Here is a 14,461-nt window from a genome sequence, read left to right as displayed (position 1 = left end):
AAGTATTAGCCAGTCCCATTGTTTCAGTTTTAGAGAGCCTCTCCTTTTACCGGTTTATCTTTTTGAAAGGTAATTTGAAAGTCAACTGTGCCAGGTAAAAAGTCAGTGACATAAGCATTTCGAATGCGTTTTAACTCACATGCTGTACAGCTAGGGTTGCCAACCGTTCCATATTAGCCGGGAGGTCCCGTATTTTGGGCCTAATTGATTTGTCCCGTACGTGACTTACCTTGTCCCGTTTTTTGACTGCTACGCTGATCTAACCACTGACTGATACAACAGCAGCAGTCCTTATCACTTGAGAATGATCACTGATACCTGTCATCATCCAATCACAGCCCCCCTCACACAGTATACATTAAGTAAATCAGAAATCGTGAACATAACTGTTCGAGGAAGGGTTGCGCAATCCTCTGACGGCTCGTCGCTCCCGCCTCACAGCAAGTGGCGCTCGCTTGTTTTTTCACTTCAGTAAATCAGTTTTGGTGAATACAAACTACATGATTATTTTTCATGAGTCCAACATCCCGCCGCGCAAGAGACGTGATCAGTAAGGGAAGTCGTCTTTCACTATTGTAATGTTGTTAACCCAATTCCCCCCCCCTGTAAGGTGATTGTCCCGTATTTTCATGTTCTGAAGTTGGCAACCCTATGTACAGCTTACCTCAGTCTGACATTTACCATCAGAAGGAATGTGACATTCCATTTTATTACCAAGAGATGAACTCTATTAGTCCAGGTGACATGCAAAATTTGAGGTGAAATGTTCACTTTTTCATAAAAGCATGAAAGTCGGTATACTTGTATAGTTTGTGGCCCTGACCATGGCAACTATATTACTTTCCGCCATAACCAAATTATGTATTTTGTGTCATATCTCCTGAACCAAACATGATAACACAGAAAAGGTTATGTCTACCCCTATGTTTTGATGCTCAAGGATTACAATGATACCATATACAACAACATAAACTGTTCAGGTGAAGAGTTAATGGTGAAATCAGCAATGTGAGAAGGAAATCACAGTATCTGAGTATCACAGTATCAAAGCATTTACAATGGTTCATATTATGGCTATTAATTTTTTCTTTCTTTGATAATTAGCTAATATTTTATTCAATAATACAATGAAAGATTGTTTTCAAGAATACAATCATACATTTCAGAGATATAAAAAAATCATCTCAAGTAAGTGTATTTTCCCATACCTCATGCAGAGTTGGGTAGGCAGTAGTATGTTTCCAATACATTCTTGTTCTCTCATATCAACACTCTAACATCAAACACAGACGGCAATGCAATCTTGCTAACTTCTATGTGCACCTCTTCTACTGCACCTCTCTCTTTTTCTGTGGGTCTCTGCAATTGTCAGTCCGCTGTCAACTAACATACCCTTACCAAAAAGTAGTATACTTCAAGTTTATTTTAGCTGAACATATAAACATCAAAAGAAAGAACAGGGTATCTGCTTGTAAACAAAAACATTTTATTCTAGCTTCATGCATTCTTTTTTTTAAACACTTGAATGTGGATAAGTTTCATAAATAAAATTTAAAGAATAAACAACATTTTGAACAAAAATCTGAAAAAAGACTATGAATTGTATTCAGAATGATAATCAAAACGTAGATAAAGTCGATCAACACCCCAAAGCTTGACAGTCATTATTTCCTCTTCATTGGTCGACATTTTATTCCATAATGTTACATAGTTTTGATGCTGTTTTATGTCTGATGATCATGTTAGAATACATGTGGAAGCATCTGTTGTTTCGGTTTCTTCTTCACTTGTGTTTTTTGGAAATTCTGTACAGAAGATGTGTACTAGCGCCCCCTACAGTATAACAATGAAAACACGGATTCTCGGAGCACAAGTATAGCTCAAATATATTTAGACTTTTTCTAGGTATAAGTCAAGTATACTTAAATGTCATTTTAAGTATATTTCCGAGAAGTACATAAAGCCCATTTCTGAGAAGTACATAAAAAGTAGACAAAGTATACTTTCCTATTTTTAGTTTAAAAGAAGTATACTAATAATAAAATTATTAGAATATACTTCTTTTTCCTAAGGGTACTTCATTCCGGCATTTGCTTCTCAGTCTACTCTTAGTATCTTGGGCTTGACTGAGACCTGGAATCGTTCAGAAGATTCAGCAACCCCTTCTGTTCTCTCTAACAACTTCCCTTTCTCTATTTATCGCCTTCCTGGTCAACTGGGCACCTTTATAGAGGAGCTGGATGGGCTGCTGTCCTCATTCTCTGTGGATGGCAGTCCACTTGTATTCTTTGGTGACTTCAACATCCATCTGTAGAAGCCTTACACTGCAGACTTCCACTCACTCACATACACAATTGAATCAGAGACAACATTTTGGTAAAACCTCTAGACATCTCTGATCGATTCTTTATTACATTTAACCTACATCTTACTACCTGTGAGCCACCGATTCCTCTACCAGTTACTTTTAGTCAAAACCTACGCTCCCTTTCACCCTTCCATCTTTCCTCTGTAGTGTCATCCTCTCTTCCCTCACCCACCCATTTCTCATCTCTGGATGTGAATACAGCAATTGACACTTTATGATCCACTTTAACTTCTTGTCAAGACAATATATGTCTAGATAGGCCAGTACATACTACGCATTCTAACCTTGGCTAGCCAATGTACTAGATTTCTCTAATACAAAAAATGAAGTAGGCTTGACCAAAATTTGACCATGAATTTATTGAAGAAGGTGTAGCAGTTCTTCAGTAGCAATGTTAGCATGCCATCCTTCAAACAATCTTAACCCTTGTAAGAATCTTAGCTTCTCTCAAACTTCTGTCTGTGGTGTAAGGATAAAAGAAACTCAGATACTTTGATCTCCTGAGAAACAAACAATACACTGGCATCTTCAAGACACCCCACAGAGGGGTGGTGCAGGAAACGCCTCTCTCACATATGCATCAGTTCCTTTTCATCTCCTCCCTCCACTTAATTCACTCAGAATGGTCAAGAATATAATGTTCTATATGAATGCAAATAAGATTTACAGTCATGTTTGGTTTCATTTGAATAGTCTCAGGGTGAGTGGTACAATGGTCTTTGAGTTAAACCTAAATTGAATAACTCTGCGCGCTGAAAAGACCGAACATGCAAGTGACCCTCATCCGCCACTGGATACTTTCCTTGGGCCAAGTGTGTGGACCTTACAGTGGGATAGAATGTTTTACCTGAAGACAAAAGGGCTACAGACAACAGATACTGTTAGGACCCGCTGGAGATCCTACAATTTACAAGACGTTACTGAGGAATGCTGATCCTTTGTTATTCTAATGGAATGGACCATTTGGTTCAGACCTTTATAGACACATACATTATTTATTTCACAGAATAACCAACTGAAGATTAACCAATCAGGTTTCAGAGGTGGTCATTCAACTTAGATTGCTTTACTGTCGGTTACTATAGCCCTGCAGATAGCGAAAGCTGATTCCAAATCATCAGTTCTCATTCTACTGGATCTATCTGCCACTTTTGACACTGTAAATCATCAGATTCTCCTGTCTATCACAGGATCTGCACTCCACTGGTTTGAATCCTATCTCACTGGTAGGTCTTTCAGGGTTTCCTGGGGAGGAGAGGTATCCAAGGAACAACAACTGATCACAGGGATTCCTCAGGGATCAGTTCTTGGACCCCTCCTCTTCCCCATATACACTACACCATTGGGACACATTACACAAGCACATGGCTTCTCCTACCATTGCTATGCTGATGACACACAGCTCTATCGTTCATTTCAACCAGATGATCCAACAGTAGCTGCATCGATCTCAGGCTGCCTTCAATCTTCAATCTGTATTCTAAGTTGCTTCAGAAGTATTGCAAGTATTATGTACGACAATAAAACATTTTTATTGCATTGAGTGGTACTTAAGTACTTTTAAATACGGAAGTCCTAAGAGGCCATGGATTATTCATTTTTTTTCTTTCTTGTTTTGTCCTGATCACGACTTTATTATCTCGTGATCGCGACATAACGAAAGTTGTTTTCTCGTTATCACGACTTAATATTTTCATATTGCAATATGAAAAGAAAGTTGAAAGTTGTTTTCTCGTGATCTCGACATAACAAAAGTTGTTTTCTCGTGATCTCGACTTAATATTTTCTCGTGATCTCGACATAACAAAAGTTGTTTTCTCGTGATCTCGACTTAATATTTTCTCGTGATCTCGACATAACAAAAGTTGTTTTCTCGTGATCTCGACTTAATATTTTCTCGTGATCTCGACATAACAAAAGTTGTTTTCTCGTGATCTCGACATAACGAAAGTATAAATATAAAGTGAGTTGAATCTAAGCAGCTCTAAAAGATTTTAGAATAGTTCTCTGCGTCCTTCTGAAGGCGCTCCGCCTGTGTTTGCGGTGTTGCTTTATGAATTAATTAAATGTCAGTAATGATCAATATTGCACAAATTATAGCGATCATGAAGGTCCTTATTCTGTCCCAAACATGTACAGTAAAGTGGATATACAATAAACAACACCCCATCAGTTATATTCAGGTCTATAGTGCCACCTGTTGGCGCAGTTTTGTAACTTAAGAGAACAACTTTTGTTAGCAAAGAAAGAAAATATTTAGTCGTGATAACCAGAAAACAAGAAAAAAAAATGAATAATCCATGGCCTCTTAGGACTTCTGTATTTAAAAGCAAGTACTTCTGTACTTTTACTTAAGTAAAAATCTGTCTTTACAACTTTCACTTGTAATGGAGTAATATTTGACCAGCAGTATCTGTACTTTCACTCAAGTAATAGAGTTGAGTACTTTGTCCGCCTCTGGTTACTGTCTGCATTTGATGTTAGAGCGTTGTTGAGACAGAACAAGAATGCATTGGAAATATATACCGCCTACCTGACTCTGCCTGAGAGGAAAGGAAATATACACTTACCGGAGACCATATTTTTATATATCTATGAAATATCTTATTTTTTTCTTGAAAACAATCTTTTATTGTATTATCGAATAAGGTATGTTAATTATCAAATAATGAAAAAATTAACAACCACAATGTGGACCATTGTAAGTGATTTCCTTCTCACATTGCTGATTTCACCATTAACTCTTCACCTGAACCGTTCGTGTTGTTGTAGATGGTATCATTGTAATCATTGAGCATCAAAACATAGGAGTAGACATAACCTTTTCTGTGTTATCATGTTTGGTTCAGGAGATATGACACAAAATACATAATTTGGTTGTGGCGGAAAGTAATATAGTGGCCATGGCCACCACGAGGTGTTTTTGCGATGGCTCCATTTCTGAAAATGTTCAGGGCCACAAACTATACAAGTATACCAAGTTTCATGCTTTTATGAAAAAGTGAAAAAAAAAAAGAAAAAAAGAAAATCACACATCATCTGGACTATATTGCCTTTTTGTAATATGGACACTGTAAAATAAACATTTCAAATGAGGGAGAACGCAACAAAATCTGATTTTGAAGAAAGAAATTAAAAAGTACCATCCAACAGAACAGTCTTGTTTGCTTCTACCATTTTGCCGTCATGCTGCCATTGTTTCCGTTTCTCATTGGAGTTAATATTGTAAATTGTTGCAATTTCGAACCATTTTATTTTGCTCAAATATTCCAGCAACAACCAGTGTAAATAATTCTAGGCTTAAGGAGTGCATAAGGCTATAGAAGGGTAATCAAATCGAAGCCTGTACTAAAGATTGAATACTTTAAGCATCCACCTGCATTATAATGATTAATGGACTCTGGATTCTCAAACACAGTGGTCTCCAGAGGGGCCGCAGAGAGGAAAGATGTTTCTACTGGAGCACAATACAGAGCTGAATGTGAGGGAAAAGCAGCAGCAGTCTTCATATATGGTCAATATCTACTCATATTTTGGGAAAGAAAACAGCAGCAACACTGAAAACCAATTAAATGTTTATTTAACTAAAACACTTGAAAATATTCAAAAACCCATTTAAAAAACAGACCGATCACACTGCAAGTGATGTATTAAACTTTGAAAAAAAAAAAAAAAAAAGGAACTAGAAATCACAAAGACAAATCAGGATGATCCAAAGCACTAACAGAAACAAAAAGCTTCCAGGAAAAATATCAGCAAGAGACAGGAATGACAGACTATACAGCGAGGAAGCATTTTCATAGCCAACCACTCAACTAATAATAGTAATTCATTACATTTATATAGCGCTTTTCTAGGCACTCAAAGCACTTTACATTGTCAGGGGGTATCTCCTCATCCACCACCAGTGTGCAGCATCCACCTGGATGATGCGACGGCAGCCATAGTGCACCAGAACGCCCAACACACACCAGCTTACTGGTGGAGAGGAGACCGAGTGAAGCAGCCAATCAATAGATGTAACTACCACATCTTGTTTACTACAAAAAGACAGCTGCAAAAGTAGGTAGGCATTCTATCGAATTTAGGTTATAACTTGTTACAGCCTCCTTGAACCTCACACTAAAAGCAAAAACACAAAGAGCCTTTTAAAGATGCCCCATACCAAAGCAATCAACTACAACCAACGGCCTGAGCGATGCTTACACAAGCACAAAACATTATAACTAATGACAAAAAGGAAAACAAATTCTAATTTGACACGTCTGATGTGTGTGTGGGGGGGGGCCCCTCTGGTATGCAATTGTTTTCATGCAATGTTGAAAACAGCACAGTAATCAATACTACACTGGGCTGCAGCCTCGTCAAGCATTTGGTGAATGTTCATAGGCTGTGAATGATCGATTAATGCTGATCTGTGCATGACGTATTCCTGCTGTGCAAACCAATCGGCGAGACACTAGTCTTGAGAGGCAGACCGAGAGCGAGACTTCGAACGTGAAGGAGAGCGAGATGCAGAACGTTTGCCGGGCGACTCCGACTTACGGCTGTTCTCTTTAGGGGACGGTGAACGGGAAGTGGACTTGGACCGCTCTCCATTTACATTCTCCCTTGGAGAAGCAGAGCGGCTTCGGGACTTCTTACTGACCGACTTCTCCTTGGAGCGGCTCCTGGAATCCCTCTCCGACTTGGCTTTGGAGTGGCTCTTGGAGCGAGAGCGGGATTTGTGGCTGGTGGAGCGACTGCGTGACTTCGGCGTACGTGAGCGGGAAAGAGACTTTGACTTCCTGGAGCGGGACTTTGTCGGGGACTTGGAGTGAGACTTTCTCCTAGACCTGGATCGAGAGCGGTGCTTGCTGCGGGACCTTGACCTGTAAAAGACAGACACAAGCTAGTTAGAAAAGCACAGTCACATTTTAACCGAAAAAAACCCCCGCCATCCTACCGAGATCTGGACCTGGAACAGCTTTGTGAACTCCTGCGGCTCCTGCTGCGAGAACGGCGTCTGCTGCGAGACCTAGAAAACAAAACGCCCAATTCAAATGACATACAGAAACCAAAGACATAAAAAAAAAGAAAGAAACCAAAGACCAAGTGAGATCAAGCCAAGAACTGAAGGCCTGACCTCGACCTGCTCTCAGGGTAGGAGCGACGTCGTCTCGGCTTGTCCTCCACAAGACGTATTTTTCTTCCGTTGATATCGGTGCCATCCAACTTGTCCAAAGCTCTCTTCATATCAGAGTAGGAGCGAAACTCGATGACACCCTCATTGGTCCGTTCTTTGTGGGCGTCAGCATAGGTCACCTCTCCAGCTTGACGCATGAAGTCCTACGGTCAAGAACAACAACTAAAGACACAAAGGTTTCCCAAACTGCATTATGTAATATAAATGGAGACTACAATCCTCTCATTTAATTGCACTTTCAATACTCATTTTTTTGCTGTCACAAAGCACACATGGAACTATTATGTATTGATCATTGCCAAAGACAAGAATGATTCAGGGGCCGTGAAAAGCTCAAAAGTCCAGCAGAAAATTGCACTGGGATTTAATCAGCCACTTAAAGGGATAGTTCACCTTCAGTTGCTGGTCCCCATGGACTTGCATGGTGTTTGCCACCCCCCCATACTACAGAAGTCAATGGGGACCAGCAACTGAAGGTGAACTATCCCTTTAAGCAACATCAATTCAATCAAGTCTAAAAATAACTTCTTTTGAAAACGGGCTCACCTTGAGATCCTGCCAGCTGCAGCGACTGGACAGGTTCTCCACTATCAGTCGGTACTCCGTGCGAACCGGAGGTCCATATTTGTCTCTTCCGCTTCGGCTCCTGCTGCTATAACCACTACTGCCTTCAGACAAAAGCCAAGAGACAATCAGTACAGAATTAGACGCAATCCAGAAAGCGCACACAAGGCAACCGCTTCAGACATCTGCATAAAGCATGATGTTCAGGCATTAGAAAATGACGTCTTCCTATCCCACCCCACTGAATAGTCACACCCAAATAAACATCACAAGAATTCAGCAGCTCATAGTTCCGAAGGGAACGACTACTGTGGAATTATTAAAAACAAACAAAAGAAATCTCGACATATGACCGCACTGGATTTGTTCAATCAGTCCCTCCGAAGGGGTCAAAGGTCGCATTGCTGGTCTTCACCCAACAGCTCAAGAACAGCAATGCTCTAAACGTGAATACCGCTCCAGCGACAGGTTTTAACTATAAAGACAGCAAACTAGTACACAATACCCTCATGAAAACAAACAAGGGAAAAGAAAAAGAAAAATACAAAAATAAAAAGTAACCAGGACTACTTGCATTAGATGCTGACATGTTATCTGTCTACTGACAGAACAGAGACAGCACAAGACACATAGCAAGGGAAGCCCACTGCTCTTTTTAATAAAGAAAAAGTTAAATGATAAACTAGCGGGTAGCTACAAAAATTTGTTTGACCAATATTTCGTTCAACATAAAAACCAATGGGTTTCCTCACCATCACCCTGGTCTACTGGCAAAAGGCAGCTGTCATCATGGCTTCCGGTTAGGTCAGCCAAGGGTCAAAGGGCAAAGGTCACACACACATTGTAAGGTGAAAGCCAAGGCCAAACGGGACAGGCAGTCATCTTAGCCTCAATGGACTCGGACTCAGCCCGCACCGGACTCTTTTAAATTGAAACATCAAGGACTTTTGTTAATGTTGAATTCAGATGTAAACACAAAATCGCATCGTCACACGTCATACTGTTTACATGCCAGCGAGGCTTCAGAAAACATCAACTGATTACTAAATCTATCGGCTAGATGGGCCAATAAAGAGTGGAAACAGCCCACTATCTGACATGTAAACATCTTTAGTCACTCTCCCTGGCTTTTGAAGAGTACTCAAGTTATACTGCACATTCACAAGACCCTTGGCGTTTAAAACGGGCCAAAACTACAAAAGCAGAGGCATCTTTTGAGGGATTCCCATTTAACAAGATCACATCTCAGGACCAATTTCATTAAAGAACATTAGATCCCATCAGCCTTCCGTCCGGACCACAGCTACTGCAGACCTTAACAGAGAAATGTAGTTAGTCACTGGATGCAGGTGCTATTGAGAGGACGGTCCACTGTAAACAAAACAAAAAAAAAAAACACGTATTATTCACCTCCACTTTTTCTTCGTGCCTGAGGGAGGGGGAAAAAAAAAAAAGGAGAAAAGGTTTGATGAGATGAAGGAGACTGTACTTACTGCGCCCGCCGCCGCCCCCATAACCCCCACCATATCCATCCCGGTCCCGCCGCGGTCCTCTCGCGTGCTCTACGATCACACGCTCCCCGCACAGATCTTTACCGTTCAGCTCGTACACGGCGTCGTCTGCGTCACGGGTGTCCTCAAACTCCACGAACCCGTACCTGAGAGTAATTAAGCACAAATGTATTTACCAAAGATCTCCAGCATTGCATAAATGACATGCAGATTCATCCTCTACGACGGCTTAAGCGCTGTACAATAGAGAACGGGTTCTGGAAGCCAAAACTCCCATTCACTATCTCCATAGAAAAACCAGATTGTTAATGTTTATTGGATGATACGCTTTTGCTAAAGCGGTCAGTCTTCATCGTTTCGACTCTTTTCAACTCAAACTTAATCGTGTTAAATGAGTTCTTGCCATCAATAAAGACATTTACCCTGTCTTTACTTCCGATATTCAAATACTCTTTCAGCTTCAAATCAAAGCTTGTGATTCATCTGGTTGGCTTGTTTCATGGCTTTTAACACTCCAACGAAGACTTTCAAAATCCCTCTCTAGGGGAAAATAATTCAGGAGCCGAGGCTTGCTGAAAGAGCGGTCAGGACCTGTTGGATTTTTAGGTATTATTCCAAAGATGTTTCAAACGACCTCGTTTTACTGGGTTCCAATTATCTCTGAAATAAAACTGCATCAAAGGCAACTTACAGAGTGTGAAATGTGAACAAAAAAGCCTTCCTAAATAATAATAATAATGACAAGGTTTGGACAAACTAATGAACAATTTGTTTATCCAACTGACCTGTTCGATATATTTTAAGTGAAATTATATATAGTTTTGGTAGGCAAATAAAAACATTATGCTGCTCGGTGTCAATGTAAGACCAAAACGGCCGCCATATTGTGTTTACACGCTGTCCATTCTGGCAAATCTAGTGGGTCATCCTAGTATTTCCCGCATACAGTAATTATGCACGGGGCTCATACTATATAATGGAGAAATATCACAAGACGGATCTCTGTACGCCTTCCCAAAATGACAGACCTTCTTTATGTGCATTTATAAATAAATCTACTTTAGTGCGTTAGAAATCATGCGTCGCGTCGCTGTAGCGTTTGCCAATTCACGTCAGCCAGCGCTACAACTGACCAACTCTTACATAGACGACCACAATTCGGAACTGTTTATGGGGTCTCAGAATCGCCGAGCAAATGAAAAGCTTAGTAAATGTCGTCTGGTCGCACGAAAGAAGCTCAAGCGCTGAGCACAACAAACCATCCGCCATTTTGAGCACGCGGTAAGAGCCTCAACTAGAGGAATTCAATTAGCGAGACACACACGGAGCATTTAAGACACGTCCATGACGTGCAATCTATTAAACACATTATAAAATAGCATATTCTTAAATGAAATGCATCGGAAACGTAAAGCTGTCATCATCAGGACGCCGCGGCCTCGCGTTACGCCGCTCCGCAAACTCACCCGTTCTTCAGATCGATCTCAAAAAGCTTCCCGTAGCCGCTGAAAAACTTTTGTATGTCCTTCTCTCGCACATGATAGCTCAGCCTGCCGATGTACACTCGCGGCATGGTTGACGTTTAGTAAATAACGATCAAACGCACGAACCGTCGTAGCTTTAAACGCTAGCGGTCGAGTCCGCCGAACGGCCACCCAGCGGTTATAACGGGCACGCTGTCGTCGTCGTCGTCTTCTTCTTCTTCTTCTTCTTCTGGAGTTTTATGGCGGTTGGCAAGCAAACGATAGGTGCATTCCCGCCACCTACTGGGCTGGAGTTTGGACCATTGATGGAATAGGCAGAACTAAAACAAAATATATATATATATATAAATATATATATGCACACACATAATAATAATAATAATAATTAAAAAAAAAAAATTAAAAATAAACCCTTCTAAATCCTGTTAAACAGATTTTTTTTTTTTTTTTTTTTTTTTAAGAATGTCATTAAAGTATTATATATTTTATAATGATTCAAGCCATCATCCTCTCTCCTCCTTATTCCAAACTTCTTGCCATCTCATTTTTATTGCTGTTCTAATTTTAGCCTTAACTTCTTCTTTGCTTAGTGGAATAATAATTTCTATATGTGATAATTTCAGTGGGCACGCTGTCGACGTCATGTCCGGCGGTAACTACAGCAGTAACTGACTGACGTGTCGATACTGAAAGAATGCAAATGTACAACACAACCTCAGATTGTTATGTTTATTGATAATAATTATACATTATACTATAAATAATTTAGACTTGTAAAAAATGGTCTGCATTTACAACTCAGTGTATAACAGTGGAGTTTGAGTCGTGTTTTAGTTGTAATTAAACACAGAAAGGCAATAAAGATGCTAAATCCAGTTGTTCATTACACACTCAGAAGCAAAGACATTTCTGCAATTATGATATACATTTTTAAACAGGATTTAAATCGGTTTGTGTCGTCATTGCATACACTGCCTCACTGATTGTGCGTATTAATATGAGAAAGTCTTGCAACTATTGTAAGGCATATTTAATAGTATGTTTTCAGTCCTCTACAGTTTACTCTGAGAAACCGTCTTCACTCGTATCACTCCCTCTTGCGCACAGGAAGCTGCGAGAACGCCATCCTGTCTCCACAAGCGGCCCTGGACGAAGCCTCTGCTGCCTCCTGATAGGAAATAAAGGTATCTTAAATATTAAAACATGTACAGATCACAACAGGTTATTATCATGCACATAGATTGAAGTGCTGACCATCATAGACAGGTCATCAGGCACAGGACTGAAAACATGCAAGAACGGACTGAGAAGCGGCTGCTGACCTGACCACGGGCTTTCGCATTCATACAGCATCCACTCGTCTGCTCTGAATGTGCTGTGAAACCACATGGCATGATCCAGAGAGGCGGAAAACTGGGCCCTGTGATGTGGGCGAGGTAACAGGGCCGTGCCCAGGAAAGCGTAGTCCGATACATACGCTGCCACACAACAGTGCAGTTTCATATCACCAGCTCCTAAAATACCACACAAAACAACATTATAAAATCTGAAATAAGTTACAGTCAGTTGGTCATTATCTAAAATAAACACAACAGGGTGACCAGGATTTTTTTTTTTTTTTGATACATTGAGATTATTAGGCAAGGAATTAAATTTTCATTTTACAGAGATTGCAATCACAATTACATAACTATATTTATAAAATGTGACCCTGGAGCACAAAACCAGTCATAAGGGTCAATTTTTCCGAAATTGAGATTGATGCATCATCTGAAAGCTGAATAAATTAGGATAGGACAAGATTTGGTCGAGATACAACTATTTGAAAATCTGGAATCTGAGGGTGCAGAAAAATCTAAATATTGAGAAAATCATCTTTAAAGTTGTCCAAATGAAGTTCTTAGCAATGCATATTACTAATCAAAAATTAAGTTTTGATATATTTACAGTAGGACATTTACAAAACATCTTCATGGAACATGATCTTTACTTAATATCCTAATGATTTTTGGCATAAAAGACTTAAGACTGCTTTAGTGCTCCAGGGTCACATATATAAGAGCAGAGTGTAACCAAAACAAATGTATATTCATGAGACGATATAGATTTCTATTTAATTAAATTCCTTTTCCAGGTGAGCAGTTTAAAAACCCTTGTGAAAAAGAAGTGTGCTTAATTCTATTGAATGTGTACTTCTATTTTGAAAAAAAAAAAGAATGCAGTAATATTAATGATATAAAAGGCCACTTAAGTATACTTAGAGACTCTTTCATGACTATTATGCACACTTTTAAAAAGTGCAGACTGTATTAATGGCACAATAAAAGATTTACTTTAAAGCACATTTTAAGTCATGTTTTAATAGTCTTTTATTGTGCTTTGAAGTATACTTATTTTGATGTATTGACTAACATACTAAAGCACGTGTAACATCTTTATAATTAAAATTTTAGCTAGTGTGTCATTTGATGTTGACGTTTACAATATTTTACAACATAATCATTACAAATGTATAATAACAAATATACATTATATACAAGTTTCAATAGAAATTACATAAAAAAAATATATTTAAATTTTCCACAAATGCTTGTTTAACCATATTTCAAAAACAACTTAAGTAATTATAAAATTACATAAAATTATGCTCTCTTAAGTGTTTCCCTTTTTCTCAAGGGAATTCCTGGTTTTTTATTGACTGTGGGATCCCTGAATAATGTTAAAAAAAAATAATAATAATTTGAGGTTCATCCATCTGAAAAGAAAAATAGTCTTGCACTTTTACTTTTAACCTCACAACTACTTGGATGGCATATTAATTACATTTCATTAATCACAAATGGCATCATTATAGGTGTTTTTTACTATAAAGAAGTGGTTGGTGACATGCTTATTATACCTATATGCCCTCTCGCTCGCACCCAGAATAATTTATTGGGTTCCATGGCAACACGACTATAAAAATCAGGTGGGTTGACTGGCTTGATCTCTATAGGAACTTCATCAGCAAGGATTTTATTTAAACCCTGTCGTGTATTGTCTGCCAGGTTTGGATCGCTGTAAAACAAAATGAAAATCACGTGTAAATGTGTGATGTTTAAAACAGGTGTTAAAGGGGTCATATGATGCGATTTCAAGCTTTCCTTTCTCTTTGGAGTGTTACAAGCTGTTCGTGAATAGATACGATCCCTAAAGTTGCAAAGACTAAAGTCTCAAATCCAAAGAGATATTCGTTATAAAAGTTAAGAGTCAACCACACCCTCCTAAAACGCCTCGTTCTAACACGCCCCCCACATGTCTACCTCACGATGTGGGAAGATTTGTATAACGCCGTCCAAATGTTGTGGAG

General features: G+C 39.3%; 1 protein-coding gene and 1 pseudogene across 1 annotated transcript; both read right to left on the bottom strand.

Annotated features, from left to right (window-relative positions):
- Positions 1–6,300: 6,300 nt before the first annotated feature.
- On the bottom strand, positions 6,301–11,314 carry LOC107654800 (serine/arginine-rich splicing factor 6-like). The gene is made up of 6 exons (XM_016442056.1): positions 11,095–11,314; positions 9,611–9,774; positions 8,100–8,221; positions 7,494–7,696; positions 7,314–7,385; positions 6,301–7,239 (listed from the first exon to the last, which is right to left on the bottom strand). Exons 1-6 carry the CDS (start codon positions 11,199–11,201, stop codon positions 6,828–6,830), a joined length of 1,080 nt encoding a protein of 359 aa, XP_016297542.1. The 5' UTR covers positions 11,202–11,314; the 3' UTR covers positions 6,301–6,827.
- Positions 11,315–11,817: 503 nt separating this feature from the next.
- The window catches only part of LOC107654791 (acyl-coenzyme A thioesterase 8-like), a 3,807-nt pseudogene continuing 1,163 nt past the window's right edge, over positions 11,818–14,461 (bottom strand).

The sequence above is a fragment of the Sinocyclocheilus anshuiensis genome, unplaced genomic scaffold, assembly GCF_001515605.1.
Source record: "Sinocyclocheilus anshuiensis isolate Anshui unplaced genomic scaffold, SAMN03320099.WGS_v1.1 scaffold819, whole genome shotgun sequence".
Taxonomy (NCBI): Eukaryota; Metazoa; Chordata; class Actinopteri; order Cypriniformes; family Cyprinidae; genus Sinocyclocheilus; species Sinocyclocheilus anshuiensis.
This window is presented reverse-complemented; position numbering and strand designations above follow the sequence as displayed.

Bases quoted from the DNA above. Each gene is read 5' to 3' on its own strand.
- LOC107654800 (XM_016442056.1), bottom strand. From the start codon at position 11,201: ATGCCGCGAGTGTACATCGGCAGGCTGAGCTATCATGTGCGAGAGAAG. The intron at 7,386-7,493 runs GTCAGGCCTTCA...TTTGTTTTCTAG, and splicing joins TACCCTGAGAGCAGGTCGAG to GTCTCGCAGCAGACGCCGTT. The intron at 7,240-7,313 runs GTAGGATGGCGG...TGTCTTTTACAG, and splicing joins TGTTCCAGGTCCAGATCTCG to GTCAAGGTCCCGCAGCAAGC.